An 18,317-nucleotide genomic window follows, 5' to 3' on the forward strand; every position below is an offset into this window, starting at 1 on the left:
GACCTAGAACGGTATTCATTAACATTCTTAGACCAGGACCCACCTTTAGCCCAACAGTAGCTACTTCAGATATTATATGTGCACACATGGTCCACACTCTGGAAGTGGCAGTGGAGCTGCACAGCTGGCCCTGTCCTCAGTGTTCTCACACTGAGCATGGGACATCTCAGCAATGACTGGGGTCACAGGTCCCATGGAACCCTACGTGCATAGGCTTCCCCTGCTCAGAAAGCCACACTCAACAGGTGGATGTTATGGTGCAGCAGGTGGGAAATCACATGTTGTTGGGGTCAGGACCATCTGCGGGGGGAACAACATATAGTCCACATCTGCACTATATTTTAAGGCACTATGATACCACTTGGTTTCCCCCAAAGAATCGTGAGAACTGAAGTTTAAGGTTTATATGGTCTGAGGGGAATAGAGGTCATGTAACTGATAAATCAGCCTCATATAACCAGTATGCTTAATTCTAATTAATGCACTAAGGAGTTAAAGCCATAGAGTAGCCTGTCCTTTGTTCTCCCACTTGCACCAAGTGATGAGGTCAAAGCTGGATGCTCCAAGCTTAGACCGCTTGGTTTAAGCAAACCATCTTTGTGTTTCTATACAAATAATTTACCTCTTTTTGGAACCTCAGTTAAACTGCCTGTGTTTTGTAGTGCTGTATGGGAAAGCACATGAATATGACCTTTGGAGAGTTTGTAAGTAAAGCATTTTTTAACTTCCCAAATGTGTAGTCTCTTTCTATGCTAAGGGAAGTGGGGAATTCTGGAAGCAACTTGTAAGGGTTAAAGGTCTAACAACCTATATTTCCAAACTTTACTTTGGTGCATTTTTGTGATTTTAAATCTTTGTTGGGGCTTCCTCACCAAAGAGTACTTACCCAAAAAACTGGATCTTAGGCAGCCAGGGAATTCTCCTTTTTATCTTAATATATTTTATTTTTTCTTTTACCAGACTAACACCAACAACCACCAACACCCTTAAAAAATTATAGTTCCAGAATTCTTTGGTGAAAGCCATGACTGTTAATGGGGCATCATACTGAATTAAATGCATAGTGCCAATGTGACCATAATGGCTTATAAAATCAGTCTCCTTACCCACAGCATAGCACAGTAAGTAATTTTTCAAGTAAACTGTGTTAGAAGCATTATATGTTAATAGACGAAAGTTCCATCTATCTTTCTGCCAAGCAAGCTAGACATTTCCTTTATCATAGGCACTACTCTAGTCTTGCTTGTTATAAAGAGATTTATGAGAGCTGTTTTCTCAGTTAATCCTATTAGCCTTGTGGATTAACAGGATAGTGTTTGCTATGTTCAAGAAGCTCGTGAGAAACACTCAAGCATAACTCGGCAGTGCTGTATATCATTTGAAGAACAAGTGTGCCGTATCCCCGTAACGGCTCATTTTTAAAATTGTGTATGGATATATATCTTCCAGTTAAATGCCTGGCAACCTTTATTACTGTCTTTGAGAACAAAACAAAAAGGATGGCACTATCAATATACTTTGTAAATACTCCCATTTATTTATTTTTATTTTCAGTTTAAGAATTCATCAGCCAGAGTGCCTTAAGCATACAAATGGCATCATCAAAATGGTTGTTTTAATCTACACAGCTTCAGAGACTTTGTTTAACTTTCCCCCTCTATAGATTGAATATTGTTACTGACTCATTCAGTAAGATCAGTGTTGGCTGCAGTACTCAAACAACTCCAGGCTCTGAGGAGTTCTGGCTGAAAAAAAGCCCTGGGTAGAACTGAGGAAATTCTCTGTCTGAAATTCTGGAGAGCTGCTGCCCGCCGTAGCAGGCCTCCAACATTGAGGTAGAAAGACCAATTACCTGGCTTGGTACAAAGCAGGTACATTTGTTCCTGCAAATGTGGTTTTGCTGCTGGGCCAGTTGCCAGAGAAGCAAGAGGCAGTTAAGGCTGGTTCCCCCCACCCTTAATGGTTCACATCAGATGAATACAAAAAGATTTGTGTGGCATCTTATGCATTTATTCTGGGTTCTGCTCCAAACCGCACCAAAAGCTGGATCCATAAATAAATAGCTGGTTCTGCCCAGGGCCTGGCTCTGAGTTCCACTATCACAACTAGAAAGGTCACCTGCAGTCCCAATACAGAAACCAGAAATTTGAGTTGGCAGTCTTATTTGGGAAAATAGAAAACAATAGTATAGCATTCTGCGTAAACACTACTAACGTAAGGGCAGAGGAAGATAAGGTCTAGTTCATCATCCTTTTCCCCAACTAGATGCCTCTGGGAAAGCCACAGGTTGACAAATCTGTTGTTGTTGTTGTTGCTTTTAAAAAGCGGCTTGCTCATTTATTTTTGTGTTGTAATTACTAACAATAATTTCCTGCTATAATAATTTTTGGTGTTCATTATTGTGTTTGATGAAGGTGTTTTTTTATATGGTAGATAATTTTGGGGGAGAAACACTTTTAGTACATTTCCATTGCTTTAACACATTTTCTATTGTTAGCTTTATTTTTTTGTGTACAATTGCCTTTAAGGACTCCTTTCGGCTATGTGAAGCATTGCATAAATTTAAACCATGGGTTGGCAAACTAAGGTCCGCGGGCCGGATCAGGCCCAATTGCCTTCTAGATCCGGCCTGCAGACGGTCCAGGAATCCAAGCAGCCAGCATAGCGCATGCGCAGGCTGGTTTTTCTGCGACTCAGCCAGGCTTGGGGGTCAAAAGTGAGGCAGGTGGCTGCTCGAGACAAGCCCCTTCTCCGTCGGTCGCGCGCATGCAGCAGTATTTTCTTCTGGGGTGGGGAAGAGGGAAAGGGAGCCACAGTTCGGATTTCCACCATGGAGCTGCCGCCGACTGACCAGTGGCAGGGGCTCAGAGGCGCCTCGGGAGTGATGCCCGCCAGTGTTTATGGTGGCTGCACTCCAAAGCAGTTCTGCGCTCTGATGGGGAGGCTGCTTGTTAGCTACAAGGTGCGAGCCATGGAAAGGTAAATAGCTGCTGCCGCCTCGTCTTCCCTCACGCGAGGAAAAGAACATTTTTGCTTGAGTGGCGCTGTCCTGACTTAGCGTGGCCAACGGCTTTTCCTTTCACCCACGCATGTGCACACGCTCTCCAGGGCTGACAGGAATGGTGCACTTACCTCAGCCCCCCTCCTGCCTTACGAGAGAAATAATAACTGTCAACTCGTAAACTGCAAAGGAAGCAGCGTGTGTGTATGAGGAAACACCCCCCCCCAAAAAAAAAACCACATTTGTGCAACATTGGGGTTGGTCCCAATAAGGGTTTTTGCAAAAAAATGTGGGTCATAATCATGGCAACATATAGTCTGGCCCCCGACAAGGTCTGAGGAACAGTGGACCGGCCCCCTGCTGAAAATGTTTGCTGACCCCTGATTTAAACCAACGTTGGAGGAAAATGAGGAAGGGGCTGTCCAAATCCTACTAACATTGGTAAGCACTTTAGAGCACTTTCAGCATAGGTACCTCCACTATTGGTTATGTTGTTAAAGGAATTGTACCTGTTGAACTACACTTCCCAGAGGCCCATTTTGAGCCAAAGGATTATGGGTAGTGTAGTTTGGATTAATAGACAACCTGAACCGAGCGCCAATCAGTGTGGAGTGTTTGCTAAATGCTTCCTGCTGACGGAAACTGCCGTGTGCTTTTATATAACAGTAAGTGGAAAGCTTTCATTTGTCATTCTTGACTACTGTCTGACCCTGCAGGGATTTAAGACTGAGAAGCAGCTTGGAGGAAAAAAGCAAATCTGTACTTTTGAGATCTGAAGTTCAACTTCTCTGTGATTGATTTAGCATTTACGGTATGGAAGAACCCGCCACACAGCCTTCCTGGGACTTTGAATTCCTTCCCTGATGACAGAAATCCCGCTTACGTACAGCTCTTTCTGGGGAGCGGAGCTTCATGCTCTTTGACATTGCACAGATAGAAATAGGGCATTTGTAATAAGGAACACATCTTGTTTTCAAAACTAAAAATTACTTTCTGAGTGCTTCTCCCTTTCCACTTCTGCATATGCCTGAAGACTTTGGTTCGCTTACTGTAGTAAGTTACTGTAGTAACTGTAGTACTACTGTAGAAGTACTGAGCTAGCTCATAGGCTGTGACTGATCCAGTGAGTCACATGATTGAGTAGAGATTTCATCCTGGTTTTCTCCCAAATCAGATACTCTTAACTCTGCACCGTGTCAGTAAATCATCTTGCAACTGAAGTTACAGTATTTCCATTGTTATTGCATATTTTATACTTTTTAATATTTTTATATACTTTTATCTCTGATACGCTTTGCAATTTGGAGTGGCAAATGGTATAGAAACAGAAATAATAAATAAATCCCATCAAATTTAGTGGGAGTCAAGGGCTTTCTAGTGAGTAAACATGCATAGGATTGCATTTTAGTCTCCTGCTTGATAGAATAGCTGCAACTGTAATGCAGGCAGCAGCTGTTATTGGCAGATAGAATGGAAGGAAAGTTAATGTACCTTTGTGCTTTTTAAAATACATTCCACGGGGAGGGACAGCTACCAGAAAATAAGGACTTTTTTCTGGTAAGTAGGAAGAGCTGGAGCTTCTGCAGCTGTTCCTGAACTCTCTTCTGTCTGTGACTTTTAGGGCAAAGTACAGTTTCTTCTCAAATGTCTGTTGTCAGACAGTAAAGATCTGAGGGTACTACAGGATTCTATGACACCCTGTTTGTTTTTTCCTGTTCTGTTTGGATGGTGCAGTTAAGGTGGAACATAAGAAATTCATTTCATGCATAGTTACAGTAGCAAGAGTTTTACTGGCAAAAAAAATGGAGACTGTAAATGATACCTTCTGTAGGTGAGCAGACAGAAAATGTGGGTGTTTGCATTAATGGTTTAACTTACAGTTTTTACAATAACAGAAAAAAGGCAGTAAGGCATGCTTGTGGTAAATCAGGTTTTTATTCGTTTTTATTGAATATTGAAAGAACTTGATTTTCAGTCGTGTGTGTGTGTGTGTGTGTGCATATATATCCTTGAAGATGTATATCTGTGCATATGTATGACTTATTAATAATAATATGGTATTTTTCTTGTTTTTAAGCTATGGCACACAAGATGGTAATCACTTTGGTCTATCGAGTGGGATATAGAAGAGCTTCTTTTCTGTATTCCAGGCTGCATTCAACCTATGTCAAGAAAATGAGGTAAATGCTTAACCTGTGGGGAATTTGAGCCCAATATGCTAGAATTTGTTGTTAATGGGATAAAGCTAGAATTACTCCAGTATGTTTTTACGGCTTACTGTTTTAATTACCCAGACATTTGGTGGCTGAAGACTAAGGTTCATAGCAATCTCTGGATAGAATTGTGTTTTTAATTGTAACTGTTTTTCGTTTTCACTGTAATTGTTTTTAGAAGGTTTTAGAATGTTGGGTTTTATTGCTGTTGTTACTAAATTATGGATACGTTTGCTGGCATGGGCTTGTTTGGGAGGAAAGGTAAGATATAAATTCAATCAGTCAATAATAGACCTTGTATTATCAGTATTTTTACAAGTATCTGGAGCACAAAGATGGAGAATGCAACAACAGGTTCTGCCACAGAATACTTTGGATACAGCCCTGTACCCATATTCCCTGTACAGTGGTACCTCGGGTTACATACGCTTCAGGTTACAGACTCCGCTAACCCAGAAATAGTACCTCGGGTTAAGAACTTTGCTTCAGGATGAGAACAGAAATTGTGCTCCAGCGGCACGGCGGCGGCAGGAGGCCCCATTAGCTAAAGTGGTCTTCAGGTTAAGAACAGTTTCAGGTTAAGAACAGACCTCCAGAACAAATTAAATACTTAACCCAAGGTACCACTGTACTGGGAATAACCCCCATTGATCTGAGATGGACTTACTTCTGTGTACAGTGGTGCCCCGCAAGACGAATGCCTCGCAAGATGGAAAACTCGCTAGATGAAAGAGTTTTCCGTTTTGGAGGTGCTTCGCAAAACGAATTTCCTATGGGCTTGCTTCGCAAGACGAAAATGTCTTGCGAGTTCCTGCTGGTTTTTTCCCCTCCCCCCCTTTTTCTAAGCCGCTAAGCCGCTTATCAGCTGATCTGATCAGCAGATAAGCCGCTAATAGCACTAATCCGTCAATGGGCTTGCTTCGCAAGACGAAAAAACCGCTAGATGAAGAGAATCACAGAACGGATTCTTTTCGTCTTGCAAGGCACCACTGTAGAAGTAAGTAAGGAAATTACATGTTGGGCTGCAGTGGGAAACTCGCCCGGAGAAAATAGGAACAGATGCGTAGGCTTGCACAGTTAGTCTTCTTCATGTGCTGCACTTTCTGATCCTTCTCTACCTGCAGGTATATGTCCGAGCTAAAAGACAATGATGACGCTTGCAGGAAAGCCTCTAACTTGGGAACTTTCTTCCTGTTTCACAACTACTCTCCCTTACTGCAAGAGAAAGGAAGCATGCTCCTGGCGCCAAAGTTAAATGCAGCAGGTAACAAGTTTATTCTGCAACAATCCTTCCTTTTCACGAGAAATGTCCTATCTGTTAAGGTGTTAAAGATGCTTTTAGTGCCTGCTCCCAGAGAACCTGGGAGAACAGTAGATTAAGCAGTGGAAGGTGGTCCGTTAGGGCAAAGAAGGCATTGCCTCACTAACCTCAGTCTGCCCCCAGCCAGCCCCCACCTGCCAGCCTTATTACTTACAAGCAGTCCAGCGGGAAGCACTGCCTGTCCGCTTCCTTCCACCTCAGCCTCAGTGTTGTCCTTGGAGAACTCAACAGTGAGAAGGATGAGAGAGGACAGGGATAAACCTAAAATTTGTTGTCTCTGTCTGTCGTTGGGTTTTCCTTCTCCTGCGGTTGGCTTCTGTATCACTGAGTTTAAATGGGAGGGGGGAGAGAGAGAGAAGTCAGGGGTTAGAAATTTTCAGCAGGAAGGTATCAGCACTCTAATAAAACTTAAATTCCTGGCGTTCCTTGATGAAACTTTTAAGCATGATGGCAAGGGGTGACATAACTGGGTTTCCGAGCCCCACAGGCGTGCCGCAGAAAGAATGTAGTAGGTCAAGGGAGCCATGGACTCAAAAAGGTTGAAAACCTCTGGACTAGAGGTGCCACAAGCACTAGCAAGGCTGTGCTTATGTTTCTATGAAATTTTCAACTGTGAAACAAATTTCCAAACGACTTCAGGTTTTGTGGTAGAGATTTATAAAATATACCTGTGGCTTTTGTTTTAGGACTGCGGTCTAGGCCTGGGCGATGTACTGATACATCAGTGATGAAGGATGCTTGAAATCAGGGTGTGTGTGAGAGAAGGAAGGCACAGGGAGAATCAGGCATGTGGTGAAGGATGCTTGAAATCAGGGTGTGAGTGAGTGAAGGAAAGAGCTGTGAGATTGGGGTGTGGAGTGTGGAGAATCGGGTGGGTGGTGAAGGAGACTTCAGATTGGGCAGGAATGCACTGGAGCCCAGAGGATAAATCAGCTCCTTGGAGAATAGGCTGCCCTGAGAGGAAGGGACTGTGGTGCTGGGGAAGCTAGCGAGCAAGGAGACGGTGCTCGTCTTTCCCCTCTCCTAGCTTGGTGTGTGTGTGTGTTCCATCTCCTCCATTTCAACATAGCGATATATCGTCATATCTCGATGTTTGGCTGGTGATACATCGCAATGTTGAAAAGCTGACATCGCCCATCCCTACAGCTGTCCCAGATTACAGAAATGTTAACCAATGTTGTGCTGATGTGCCTTTCTGAGCTTCCTCTTCCTCTGTTTGTCTGGTTTTCAGAAATTAAGAGGATTCTAGAGAAGTTCAAACAGAGCGAAGAAAAGATAGAGGATTCCATGCTGGTTGGATGTTCAAATGAGTGCAGGCCGTATTTTGCTTTGGACCTAGGTTAGAATGACCTTTTGTATACTGTTGCATGCAACCCGAATCTCCAAGCAGCGAAAGACTGCAGGGGTTCCTGCACTTACCCAGGGTTCAGTTTCCTTGGAATGAAGTTCAGTGGCGACTGTGGTATTTTTAGGATAAGTGGCTTTGTTTACACACACAGAAAGAACATAGGATGGAGGGGCTCACAGCATTAACAACCCAACAGATCTTGCTTCTTGATTAGGTTTCCAGCTTCCAGCACCAGCCAGCAAACTCCCAGACACAACTCTGGCTATTGTTCTTCTAACCTAGGATGAGGTGGCATCTAGCCAAGTGCAGGGAGCAAGGAAGCCTATCCACCTCCCTCCTTGGAGAGTGCCATTGCTTAGTTGAGATGCTGATGAGAGCACAACTCCCATCATCCCTCACCATTGGTCCTTCTAGCTAGGGATGGTGGGAGTTGTAGTCCAGCAATAGCTGGTGACCCAAGTATGAGAAACACTGAAGGCAAGGAAACTTGTCTGAGAAGTTCAGCAGCCTGTTCTACTACTAGATTCTAAGCCCCACCGGATACAGGATCACAGGCCTGGAAGGGATCCAAGGATATCATCCAGACTGACATCCCCAACCCATAACAATACATATATATCCAGCTCTAATCCCGAGGTGGGAGATAGCCAGTTCTTCAGCCCCCAATAATGTGCCCCAGTGTGCATCCCTTTATGCTTAATTGTATTGAATTTGATTTCTTATTTTGGTGCCCATTCACTCACTCAATTTGGAGCCATCCTTCTGGAACACTTCGCAGAAAAGTTGCCCTTTCACCATCCTGAATAATATGGTGTCACCTTCAAACTTGTATACAGGCCTATATTTTTCACACCCGCTTTTCACTGAAGTCGATTTGTCCTAATGTGTCTTCATTTTGTAAGAATATACTGCTTTTGAGATGACGTTGACACCTGTGTGACAGCAGCAGTCTCATCTGGGAGCCGCCCAGAGTGGCTGGGGAAACCCAGCCAGATGGGTGGGGTGTAAACACTAAATTTATTATTATTATTATCAGCTACAGTGCCATAATCATGTGCTATTGATATAGATCAAAGGGCGTGGGGGTACGTGGGGGTAGGGGTAGTAACTGAGATATCCAATTCCCACAGATTTATTGAATTCCAGGATCCTTGGAAAGATCTGCCCTTGAAGCTGAACTCAATGGATCATTTGGGAAAATGAGGAAAGCTTTCTTCCAGTTAGAAGAAGAAGATGCCAGTTTGATTTCCACGGTAGGATTTTACGTGTAAACACAGAGACTGCTTGTGTTGGATATTATATTACTGTTAGAAAGCTGAAAATCCAGATTTTCTTACCTCTGCAGATTCTGGCCCTGTGAACTCATTTTTCTCTCCCACTTTTTATTCTCCTCACAAATGTCCTTCCAGCCTTATCATCTCTGCCTCATTCCTCCAACCCTCCTTCCATCACCGTAGGCCCGTTTGCCTGCTATCAGGACAGCCCAGCTGAGCCAATGACATTCAGGGACCCTGACCAGAGTGGGCCGAATATTTTTAGCCAAAGAACCTGGGGCCTGTCATGCCTTGCCCCTCTGTGATAGTGAGACAGGCTGCCACTTGCTGCTAGAGACTCCACCACACAATCCCTTAGGTCAGGGGTAGGCAACCTAAGGCCCTTGGGCCGGATGCGGCCCAATCGCCTTCTCTATCCGGCCTGCGGATGGTCTGGGAATCAGTGTGTTTTTACATGAGTAGAATGTGTTTTATTTAAAATGCATCCCTGGGTTACTTGTGGGGCATAGGAATTCGTTCTTCTTCTTTTTTCTTTTCAAAATATAGTCCGGCCCACCACATGGTCTGAGGGACAGTGGATTAGCCCACGACTGAAAAAGGTTGCTGACCCCTGCCTTAGGTGGTTGAACATTGGCTTAGCATCCTAGGAGCACTTCCTGGCATCTCCAGGCAGAGCTGGAAGAGAACCCTACCTGAAATTCTGGAGACCTCCTGCCAGTCAGTGTATACAAGATACTGAGCTAGACGGACCTGATTCACTATTATGCAGCTTCCTATGTAGAACACATTGATGTAAGAGGGAGGGTGAAACTGAACCGCTTCTTATACTTATTGCGGTTTGGGGCTGGTTCCCACATTTCACTTTACCACATCAAAGTCCTCAAGAAATGGTTTTATCTTTTTGGTTGAAGTGTGCCCAGCCCACGGCTGTGTCGGCTGTTGTTTATTCACCACACTGCGGGAGAACCAACTCTTAATGGAGCAATTGGGTTGTCCAGGACCAAAGATGTGCATACACTCCACAGTTGTGATGCTCTTACTTGAGGGGCATCAAAGTGGCCTCTTGAAGACAATAAAGCCCTCAAAGGGCTGCAGTGGTGATTAAGGAAAGCAATCCATTGGGGAGTAATTTATTCTGATTTTATAAACCCCCGGCAATACTTGAGAAGCCCGCTCCTGAGAGCAAGTGGACACGGAGGCCAAAGAAGATGGTGCGTGGCTCCTTTTGTTACAGGGCTAGCATGGTGTATTGTCTAGAGTGTTGTGTTTGGTTGTGGGAATCTCAAATCTGTTTCTCATCCATGAAGCTCAGTGGTTATTCTTGGGCAAGCCTCTGCCTAGCCTACTTGACCTGAGGGTTTTTCTGTTAGAAGTTGTGCTACTGTTAGAGAATGTGTGGGGAACCTTGGAACCTTCAGATGTTGTTGAACTACAACTTCTCTCAGCCCCCCAAGATGGCCAATGACTAGGGATAATGGAAGTTGTGGTTCAGCAACATCTGGCAGGCCAAAGATTCCTCACACCTGTGCCATATGGAAAGAAAATATGCATTTCCTGGAGCAATTTGTTCTTATTTTATAAACCAAGTTTTGATGGGTGTGTTAACAAATGGGTTGCCGTTCGTATCCTCTCAGCGTTCTTCATAACCTGATTGATGTTTATAGGCTCAGGCTCTCCTTCGTTGGCATGATAACAACCAGTATTGTGGGAAAACAGGACAGCTCACAGTGAAGAACCTGGCTGGAAGCAAACGGGTTTGTCAGAGCAGTGAAATAATCTATTACCCACAGGTGGGCACCCTCAAATATTTTTGTCCAGTTGGCATGTGTCTTTGAACTCTGATCATGCCTCTTGCTTGTCTGGATGGGGGACAGAGAAGGGTGTGTGGGTGTATCTAGAAACTAGCCAACTGTACAAATGTAAAATTTGCATCCAGTGCTCCACCTACTTTTGGTTCCCCTCACCGGTGACACATGGTCCTTGAAAGGTTGCCAAGAGAGGAGCAGGAATTTATTATATTCACTGGACACGCAGTTACCTGGGCTCTCTGGGCGATGTACAATTGAACCATTTACCGTGATTAAAACAAAAACAAAATAATCAATTAATTGTAATCATAGTATGCATTGTTGTTGTTGTTTGTTGTCAAATAATATGGAAGCCAAAACTGTACAGAGAAAGTTGATCACGAACAGCTAAAATAATCTAAAAGGACAAAGCACCTTCTGACCATCATAAAAGTCATAAAAATGTCACTCTCAATATTTTTAAAGGATTAAGATGGTGTTCAAAGGCCTGAGGGAACAGAGAAGTCTTTGCCTGGTGCCTGAAATATGTTAGTGAAGGTATCAGACAAGCTTCTCTAGGGAAGCATTGTGTAACAGGGGAACCATCAAGGCCCCCTCCTTCAGAATTCCCCAGTACCATGGATTGAATCCCAATCCTAGCATCTTCAAACACACCCAGCCCCCCACCCCACCTGCATAGCTACTATTTGAAAAAGTTTTAAAGAGACAGAGATGCATTCCACATCTCTTGTTTCCCCAAGAGCACTAAGGTGGACCCTGATAGTCGGGATGGTGCCAAAGTCCGCAGCAGGATCCTGTCTTCTGAACTGCCAATTATTTTGCTCCAGGGTCTGCCCATAACAGCCAGGAAAGTGTAAGTGTGGGGGCCTTTGTAGTGGTCGCTTGCATTTTTCACACATCCCACTCCTGTGGTGGCAGTTTGTACTCCATATTGGAATCAGCAGGTCTGATCCCTCTCTTAATTTCTTGTCCATTGGCTTTTTTTTTTAACATAAAAAGATGTCTCCAGTCGTTATTACTTTGGTGTCTGATGGGAGTCGATGCCTTCTCGTACGGCAAGCATCTTTTCCTAAAGGGATGTACAGTGCTCTGTCTGGCTTCTGTGATATAGGTAAGGAAACATGTGACACCAGACTGTTAAGTTTACATGCACAATATTCTAATTAGAGGCCTGCTACCTCATAGCATGTGGTAGAAAACTTGCTTACTTCAGAGATGATATGTGATGAGTTGTGGGAAACCTAACAAGAATTTGCTCATTGTCTGACACGTAACTTACTAACCTGGGGAAGCAACAATTAATGGCTATATTGCACTTACGCTGAAACTAACAATAATTGAGTCAGCTCTTGAAGTACCTTGATGGACTTAGACATTTTGCAAACTGAAAAACACTTGTGTTAGGCTTTTTGCAATTATATTTTCAGCATCATTGCTGGATGGGCAGTGATTTAAAGCCTGCTTTCTTCAGGGAGTGGTTATGTGATTGAGTTCTCCTTGAGAAACTTGGTTGCACAGGCAATCCAACCGTGTCTCTACCTGCCCCTCAATTAATGTCACGTATGATGTCAGGTGTGGGGTACATAGCCTTGGTTTGGGGAAAACAGCCAAATTGGGTTCCTTGCTTGGCCTAACTTGGTGTTTGGACTGAGTCCTGCTTTAGGACTCATGAAAACAGCTGTCTTTTACTGTGTCACACCATTGGTCCAAATAGCACAGTACTGTAAGAGCTGCAGCTCAAAGGTAAAAGTGGATTAATACCATAAAAGCAAAATGGATTTCTGGAAGGAACTTCATTACTCTTGCATTTTTCCTGCTGAAGATGAAGTCTGAAAAAGGTGCAAGTAGATATGAGAAGGAAGCCATATTCTGCCATTTTAGATTCCTGTGTTTAGCATTTAGCAGTTAGTGCTGGTGGATAAAGATTAGCTGAAGAAAGGAGCTCTGTTAAAGTACTGAGGGAAACCAGCCTGTAAAGGAAACATGTGTATCTCCATTGGTAGTCCCCTGTTCTGTTGGTTCGCTTGATCCAAAACACCAGAGTCACTTTTTACAGTGGCTCTCCAGCAATCCACCAGACAAGTAAATTCTCCACTTGTCAGAATACATAGTTAAGATCAAGTCTCAACTCTTCCAACTTAGTTGGGCACTTGACCAGTAAAAAATAAATAAATTGGTCAGCTGTCCCATCAAGCATTTTTCATTTATCTTTATTATCACCAAGTTTAATCATTGTGTTTATTTGTCAAAAACAAGTAAGCTAACTGCTATTGTGAAATAGTGAATTAACTTTTTAAAGACTTGCAATAAATTATTATGACTTAACAATGTTAGGTGGGCTTTTCAAAGATGTGAACAATTCAGGGAACTGTTCTTGTCATTGGTTTTTATCCTAACTCAACAGGGACGAGTTTGCATTTCATTTAGGAAGAAAACGTAACAGTAAGCAACTATTAAATGCTGGTTTTTCAAAGGCAGTTGTACCACCAGGTAGCAAGCCACCTCTTCAGACACCACCAGCATCAAGCCTTCATGATAAAAAAAAGTTGGTTGACTGACTATGCTTGACCAACCCTGCTTGAACTGTGTTAAAATAGGGCATTTAACCTAAAAGGTGGGCTGGAAATCCATTAAGCATAAACAAGAAATGCTTATCGTGAGGTATATCCTCATGCCTACTCAAAAGAAAACTTGTAAGCCTTCTCTCAGGATACAATGCTGCCCTTAGAGACTCTTTCTACTCCCAAGGTGAAACTCTGGAAGAGACACTCCGGCGAGAAGTGGCTGAAGAGGTGGGGTTAGAGGTGGAGTCTGTCAGCTATTCTGCATCTCAGCATTGGCCATTCCCAAGCAGCACGCTAATGATTGGCTGCCATGCCCTGGTGAACCCGCAACGGAGCAAGGTAAGGAGGTGGTGGTGGAATCTTTCATTTGATCCACTTACCTTGTTGGACTACAATTCCTATCACCGCTGACCAATGGCTAAACTGGCTGGAGATGATGGGAGTTGTAGTCCAACAACATCTGGGGACCCAAGGTTACCAAACCAAGCTTTATTGATTTGGCTTATCTAAATGTATATGATCAGTGACATAAAATCCTTTGCCGCCTTGGTTCTTCTGTGGTTTTGACTACTGAAAACAGTTCTGGAGAGCAGGAAGGTGCATTGGTATTCCCAGCCCTGTTTGTCTATCCAAGCAGCCTGACAAGCAGCAGTTATTTTCACTGTCGTAAATAGTTGACTGTAATAGATATGTGTGTAAACACACACACACACACATGCATATTTGTCATTGTTGGCATCTGTCTGGCTCGAGAGACAATGGAGTGTGCCTCTGGGGGTGAGATCAACTTGCTGTGTTAGCAGCACTGAAGTGACCTTTCTGGGGTGCAAGCCTGGGCAGTGTGTATGGAGGTCCTGGGCTGCTCATATGACAAGACCCCCTCTCGGTCTCGCTGATGTGGTCCAAAGGAAAGCAGAGAAATATGTTTGGCACCAGCCAGGCTGCAGGAGTTGCTGTTAAGATAGGTTATTGTTATTAACTTCACATTGATTGGGGGGAGAGGCAGGAGTCCATTGTCTAGCCACCAGGTGATTGTGTGACAGGGGCGAGATTGGTACTTGAGGCTTCCTGTCTGTTAACTACAACACTACTCTAAGCTTTCGTTATGATGCTGCTGTTTTTATTTTTAAAACTTTTCATTTGCAGATTAATATCAACAGACAGGAGCTAGAAGCTGCCGAGTGGTTCAGCCATGGGGAAGTGGTGAAGGCTCTTGGGCGGAACCCAAAACCTTCCAAAGACAAGGATGACAACCTCTCATTTTGGGTGCCACCTAAGCAAGCCATAGCCCATCAACTGATTCAGGAATGGGTCAAAAAGCAAGGTCCTGTGCCTACTTAGAGACACTTACTCAATCATTTACTGCTCCAGGTAAATATCCGAGTGCCAGTTGGCCTTTTAATTTCAGTGACTCCATATTGTTAAGATTTTCTGCAGGACATTTATAGGCAGAGGGTGTGGTTCCATTTCACACTTTTGCCTGAGGCTAAAGAATTTGTCCGTCAGATCCTGAAGGTGTATATATATCACCTGGATGGGTTTGTAAGGGGGGGGGGAAGCATGTTGCTAAGGGTCAGTGGCTCCTCCCTGCAGCTTCCATTGTTTCACAGTTCTTGATGGAAATCATTCCCAAGTGCTTTTCTAGAGTATAACTGGTAAGTCAGAGTTGACCCTAAGCAATGGTTGCTGGCCTTGTCGGGCTCATGAGCACATTTGATTCTATGATTTGCAATTGTTGTGGGCACTACACCCACCCACCCACCCACCCACCCCACAGCCTCTGCTGTTGGCAACAATGAGTATTTCAGGCCCAAATTCAGTGGGAAAAGGAGCGAGGGGCATGGATCCCATGGCCAGTGACATGTTGGCAAGCTCTGGTCTAAAAACTCTCCCGATGTTTTGTAAAGTTATTTGCTAGATACAATGCCAAAGTTCCAATTAAAAACAAAAGCCTCTCAAAAGCTTACACCACCAGAAATGTGATTTATTTATTTTATTTAGTGACATTTATATGCTACTTAATTGTACAAACTTCTAAACAGTTTGAAGCCAGCTGGCAGCTGAAAAACGAATACTCTAGTTATTTGTAAAGTTCATGTTAGTAAAGGCGTTCAGCTCTCATCTTCTATTTCACTTCCTCTGTGACAGCCTGCAACTGAATTCCATCTTCCTGGCAGAAAGTAGTTAGACTTGCCTTTAGAATGCGGCTCTTGGTATTTACTGCTATTGCTATAAGCTCTCTGAGGTTTGAACTGTTTCCTACTTCTTTTAAGGAACTGATACCAAACCAGAATTATTATTATTATTATTATTTGCTTCATTGTTTCTCTATGGCAGTTCACAATTTTTCCTGTCCTGGGCGTTGTCTGTGTATAACATTCTCATCCTGCAAATAAAAAGGATTCCATCAGCCCAGATTTCTTCTTTCTGGGAATATTGCCCATACACTGCTTCCGAGCCAGAGTGCTCAACTGTTTTCTTGTTTGAAAATGCTGCAAAAATATAGCTGGAATAAGGTTGCAGTGATAAATGCAGTTGAAGCACCCATTTCATTTGACAGCTTATTTAATTAAATGTTCCAGATGGAAACTCAGATCAGTTATATAGAGGTCACTTTCAGTTCAGGAGCCTGCTTATCAGTCAAAATGTAGAAGGCACAGCAACTGCCCTTTCCTCAGGAAAGATCAGTAGATGTTTCAGCCCAACAGAACACTGTATTGGGGCCTGCCACTCTCTGAAAAAGACCTTATGAGATTCTTGGAACCAAAGTGGAGTGGAGGGCTTCTTTTGGCCTCAACAAATGTTACACTTTTCATCCATGACCTCCTATACTTATGTTGGGGAGGAATTGTCCATTCTTTACCATAGATGCTTGATAAATGAACTGTTAAGATTTATTTTAATTGATATTCATGTTTAAGGTAGCGCATGCCCTAATTTTCCATGCATGTTGAAAGACTAGCAAATGACTGCAAGTATTTTAGCTATCTTGAGAGTCGTTATGAGCAGCTGTAATACTCCTATTTTTTTGTTTTTGTTTTTGCATAACCTCCCCCCTCTAGGGATGTATTCCGTTCCAAGAGAAGGGTGGATTTGAAGCTTAGCAATGAATGTCAGTACTTCCTCCTATTGTGGTAAAATGTTTTGATATATTCCTTCTTTTGAGAAAGGCCAGAAGCAGATACTTATTGGTACTTAATAGAAAAGTCAGAAGAAAATACTTCAGGCAGGGTGATCATATTTACAGTAAAACTTGAACCATGTAAACAGACCCCTACATTCCATTTTACAAAAGGAAATGCAGTGGTTTGGTTTTCAAACAGAATGCATTCTGGGAGTCCGTTCAACTGGAACCACCCAAAAACCAAAGCATGGCTTCCGATTGGCTGCAGGACGTCTGGCTTCCAAAAATCGTTTGAAAACCGGAACACTCATTTCTGGGTTTCAATCATTCAGGAGCTATTTGTTTGGGAGCCAAGGCTTTTGGCTTCCATGGTACAACTGAAAGCTAGTCATTCTTTAGTGGGAAAAGTAATTTCTCCTTTCACCCACCCGTTTTCAGTAGCAACTACTGAAGCTACTAATAGTTGGTGGCAACCTTACACTTCAGAAAGCTGCTAAATTGGAGTGAGTAACTTGTAGTCCACTCTTTGTTCATGGCTTGCAATACCCATCATACCTGACCATTGTCCATAGTGACTGGGGCTGCTAGGAATCAAGAGTCTACTCCTGGACAAAACAGTTGAAGATTTAAGTTCTCCACTGTTCCCACAAACGCAAATGAGTTGTGACATGGAACCACGTGAAGGCAGGAAGCAACATTGCACTTGAGACACCCCGCCCCACTTCAGGATGCAGTTTGTCCCTTCAGCTGTAAACTTTCATAATGTATAACTTACGGATATGGAAAAGGAGTATCAAAATTAAAATATACTTCCAGTAACTACTTGAGGACAGAAAGACGATAAGAGCATTCTAGAACAGCCTTTCTCAACCTGTGGGTCCCCAGATGTTGTTGGACTACAACTCCCATCACCCCAAGCTAGCAAGGCCAGAGCTCGGGGATGATGGGAGCTGTAGTCCAACAACATCTGGGGACCCACAGGTTGAGAACCGCTGTTCTAGAACCATCATTTTTTTTTGCCTACAGCTGTTTTTGAATGTTTACCTACGTCAAAGTTGAGTTTTAACAGTGAGGGGGGTTGGAAAGACAATAAAAACAAACTTAATGCAAACTATAATGGAGAAACGAAAAACATTTCCCCCACTACAATTATTTAATTTTGTATGGAGAAAAAAGAGCTTGAAGAAAAGGCAGTAATCTGGCTTAGTTTTATCATCACTTTTAACAGACGGTGAGTTATTTCATTTGAAATTAGTTTACTTTCACAAGCTGGAGAGATTATGACATCATTGGGCAACTTATTAAATCAACTTGTTCATATTGCAGATGGGGAAGATGAAAGCCAGTTCAAAAGGGATATACTTAGGACTTGAGACAGAAGTCAGATCTGACTCAGCTGCATCAGGACTTCAACCTACAATTGACTCCTTATGTAAAATAGGCTACTGACAGCCTAAATGTTGGCAAGCAAGGTCAATCCTAGTGCAAGTGCTGTTCAAACACACAGAAAATATATCTGTACAAAGAACACAAAGAAAACCTTAACAGCCACGATCAGCTCAACAGATTAATGTTGCCTTCTCTGAACTACTTAACCACACCGATATATGCAGAAAGCTTTTTCCTGAATAATCACTGAATGCTGAATTATCTAATATTGGAGA

The 18,317-nt window shown here is 43.1% G+C and overlaps 1 protein-coding gene across 9 annotated transcripts; it reads left to right on the forward strand.

Annotated features, from left to right (window-relative positions):
• Positions 1 to 999: 999 nt before the first annotated feature.
• On the forward strand, positions 1,000 to 18,153 carry NUDT13 (nudix hydrolase 13). 9 transcript variants are annotated; one of them, XR_014526180.1, is made up of 11 exons: positions 3,579 to 3,666; positions 5,079 to 5,181; positions 6,339 to 6,478; positions 7,767 to 7,874; positions 9,030 to 9,136; positions 10,822 to 10,947; positions 11,965 to 12,076; positions 13,714 to 13,868; positions 14,676 to 14,900; positions 16,592 to 16,663; positions 17,980 to 18,153. XR_014526180.1 is itself a non-coding variant. In XM_083503210.1 (10 exons), exons 3-10 carry the CDS (start codon positions 5,081 to 5,083, stop codon positions 14,868 to 14,870), a joined length of 1,044 nt encoding a protein of 347 aa, XP_083359336.1. In that variant the 5' UTR covers positions 1,000 to 1,121; positions 3,718 to 3,812; positions 5,079 to 5,080; the 3' UTR covers positions 14,871 to 18,153. The 9 variants fall into 9 exon arrangements, 7 of the variants coding, with proteins under 7 accessions (XP_083359336.1, XP_083359335.1, XP_083359334.1 ...); XR_014526181.1 differs by having other exon boundaries at positions 16,592 to 16,641; XM_083503210.1 differs by lacking the exon at positions 3,579 to 3,666 and adding exons at positions 1,000 to 1,121; positions 3,718 to 3,812 and having other exon boundaries at positions 14,676 to 18,153.
• Positions 18,154 to 18,317: the final 164 nt, after the last annotated feature.

The sequence above is a fragment of the Podarcis liolepis genome (genome assembly GCF_965112155.1).
Source record: "Podarcis liolepis genome assembly, chromosome: 5".
Classification (NCBI taxonomy): Eukaryota; Metazoa; Chordata; class Lepidosauria; order Squamata; family Lacertidae; genus Podarcis; species Podarcis liolepis.

Bases quoted from the DNA above. Each gene is read 5' to 3' on its own strand.
- NUDT13 (XM_083503205.1), top strand. From the start codon at position 3,624: ATGCTTCCTGCTGACGGAAACTGCCGTGTGCTTTTATATAACA. The intron at 5,182-6,338 runs GTAAATGCTTAA...CTCTACCTGCAG, and splicing joins ACCTATGTCAAGAAAATGAG to GTATATGTCCGAGCTAAAAG. The intron at 12,077-13,713 runs GTAAGGAAACAT...TCTACTCCCAAG, and splicing joins GTCTGGCTTCTGTGATATAG to GTGAAACTCTGGAAGAGACA.